At 33.4% G+C, this 2,858-nt stretch overlaps 1 protein-coding gene across 1 annotated transcript; it reads right to left on the reverse strand.

The window, feature by feature from the left end:
* Positions 1-801: 801 nt before the first annotated feature.
* On the reverse strand, positions 802-2,607 carry LOC108354136 (uncharacterized). Its single transcript, XM_017605330.1, has 2 exons — positions 995-2,607; positions 802-888 (listed from the first exon to the last, which is right to left on the reverse strand). Exons 1-2 carry the CDS (start codon positions 1,463-1,465, stop codon positions 802-804), a joined length of 558 nt encoding a protein of 185 aa, XP_017460819.1. The 5' UTR covers positions 1,466-2,607.
* Positions 2,608-2,858: the final 251 nt, after the last annotated feature.

The raw sequence follows: 2,858 nt of genomic DNA on the forward strand, positions 1-2,858 counted from the left end.
GTTGTCGACTGTCCTGCAAATAAATTGTTTTTGATGTCATCCCACTGCGGATTACATGTAAATTTAATGAACAGATCCGGTCGACCGTATTTTCGTACATAACACATTGCGTCTTGTGCATATTCGTTCATATTCCGTGGGCTACCAATATACGAAGATGGCAATATAGTTAAACGTCCGATGTCATTAATATTAGCATCATTCGCTATCGCATCTTGCAAATGAATATATTGTTCAGATCTTAATTTTGCTTGGTTGAAACGAATAAAATTAAGACGTTCTGTTTCTATTTTGGCGTACATATCAACGATGTACTGTTGATATAGTTTACGACATCTCAAGATATAATTTTGTTCTTGTGGACGAACCATCAATCGATAAGAATAAAAATTCATGGCACTAACTTTTTTCTGTACATGTAGACCTGAAAATAAGTGGAAAATATGACTTAAGAAATTTCTACAAATGATGAAATGTCAACACACTGAAAATATTATAATGCGTCGTAACTACGATGAAGTTCCGAAACACGTTGCAATTGCTCATTTCTACGATGAAGTATAATATCACGCGATTGAAACTGATCACTACGAATTACAATTGCAAGCTCATCAATTGTCGCTGCATTGAATCGCCTTTCATGCTCTCCAAAAGGTGTTCTATCAGCCCTTATTACGATTTTGTGATTATCAGATGGCATACGATCGAGAGCAATTTTGAACAATTGAACTAATGCGTTATGCTGATGGAAAAACCTTTGTAGCTCACAAATAATTTCTCGTCTTGTATTCAAAGCAATTACTAAATAAAATAAATTTGCAAAAATTGATAATCAGCGTCGGGGTATGGCAATAACGAACCAGCTTGATGATAAATTTGGCCCTGAATCTGCAACATGTATGCAATTTTAGGTATATGTTACATAATAATTTTTAAAACTATAGAATACTTTTATGATTCAGATTGATTGGGACAATCCTGTTTAAGTATTTACCTTAAACGTCGGCATAAAATTATCTCTAATAATGTTAGTAGCACCAAAAGAAGTCATTTGAAATGCCGAATTGTATTGTTGAATATGACTCAAAAAGTGCTTCGAATTTTCAGAAGTCCCAAAAATTAATGAAGACAATGGTTCGGGTGGAGTTTCTAATGGTGGCAATCTCACTTTGCCATTAGCACAACACATGCCGGGCGTTTCACCTGGAAATTTAGCCGCATCACAATGTGGACATATTGCGTCCATTATTCCAATATATCCGTACATACTGTAATTAATCTGACTGTTGTAATTAAAAGCAGCACGCATAATTTCAGGTACAACAGATCTATTTCGTGCATTACGTTCACGCTGCGATGCATTAGCTTGTGCTCGTTCATCTGGAGTCTGTGATCGCCTTTGTAATGCCGTAGCATTTGCATGACGCGTTCGCCGACCTATATTTCCTCGTGTGGGTCGTGGCATTTTTCTTTCAATTAAAACAGAATAAATTAAATTTAAAAAAATGCCTACATTAATAGTGGTACACCATATGTTTTTTCAAATAAGGAAACACATGCATTCGTGTAATTCACTTCAACAGTTCAAAACTTACCGTTTTTTGCTCGGAAATTCGCTTTGCGCTATATTTCTTCTTTTCACAAATTCACACAAACTTCAATAATTATTAAAAAAAAAACACTATAATAACTAATAATTTTGCACCGCGGTAATTTCGGACACTACTGAACGTATGGGGCCAAAGAAAACGCTCCAGCGATGTTTACACTCCAATGTCATATATTCTCCTAATTTGAATTTTCTTAATGCTAAGAGTCAAAGCTCTATATACCTATTTATACAAAATATTCATGTATTTCTCTATGCAAAATAAATGCACCGTAATATAGTTCGATGTCTTTTCAAAGCCTACTTTTTTTTGTTTATCTGCCTGCTACATACATACCTACATGTTGATATAAATATAATGCAAGTAAGTTTGTAGGTGGTACAAAATATTCATGTATTTCTCTATGCAAAATAAATGCACCGTAATATAGTTCGATGTCTTTTCAAAGCCTACTTTGTTTGTCGATCTGCCTGCTACATACATACCTACATGTTGATATAAATATAATGCAAGTAAGTTTGTAGGTGGGAATAATAAGTATGCTAGTTAAGACGAAAGTTCATAAATTTTGAGAGCGAAAGAGCGTAGCTAAGTAGGTAACAAATCGTTTAGTAAATGATTAAACTATTATTGATGTATGTATGTTAATATGAAAACGTATAATCCGCTGGCTAAGTGGGATGAATCTGACCAAACAAATGGGTTTTTGGTGTGTTTTTAAAAATAATTTCACCATACATTGAGCGCTTTTCAGCTTTTCAAGTAGGTACGAGTTAAATAAAAAAAATATGTAACATATGTGTGGTGAAATTTTTGAAACGTTTACCATGAAGGAAATAAGTAATGAGGTGTTTGTTTTGATTTGTTTTTAACATGCTGATTAATATTTTTGTCTACGTGCACATATCTCTTCACACAAAATGTAAGCACGAACAAAATGTGCCATTCTCAAATAAAAATACTTTGTGCTTATTCTTACATCGAAATGAGTGGAAGTAGAAAGGTAAGTACAATAAAAAAGTNTATATGAAACATATGTGTGGTGAAATTTTTGAAACGTTTACCATGAAGGAAATAAGTAATGAGGTGTTTGTTTTGATTTGTTTTTAACATGCTGATTAATATTTTTGTCTACGTGCACATATCTCTTCACACAAAATGTAAGCACGAACAAAATGTGCCATTCTCAAATAAAAATACTTTGTGCTTATTCTTACATCGAAATGAGTGGAAGTAGAAAGGTAAGTA

This window comes from Rhagoletis zephyria, unplaced genomic scaffold (assembly GCF_001687245.7).
Source record: "Rhagoletis zephyria isolate East Lansing unplaced genomic scaffold, Rhagoletis_zephyria_1.1 Rzeph_scaffold_33651, whole genome shotgun sequence".
Taxonomy (NCBI): Eukaryota; Metazoa; Arthropoda; class Insecta; order Diptera; family Tephritidae; genus Rhagoletis; species Rhagoletis zephyria.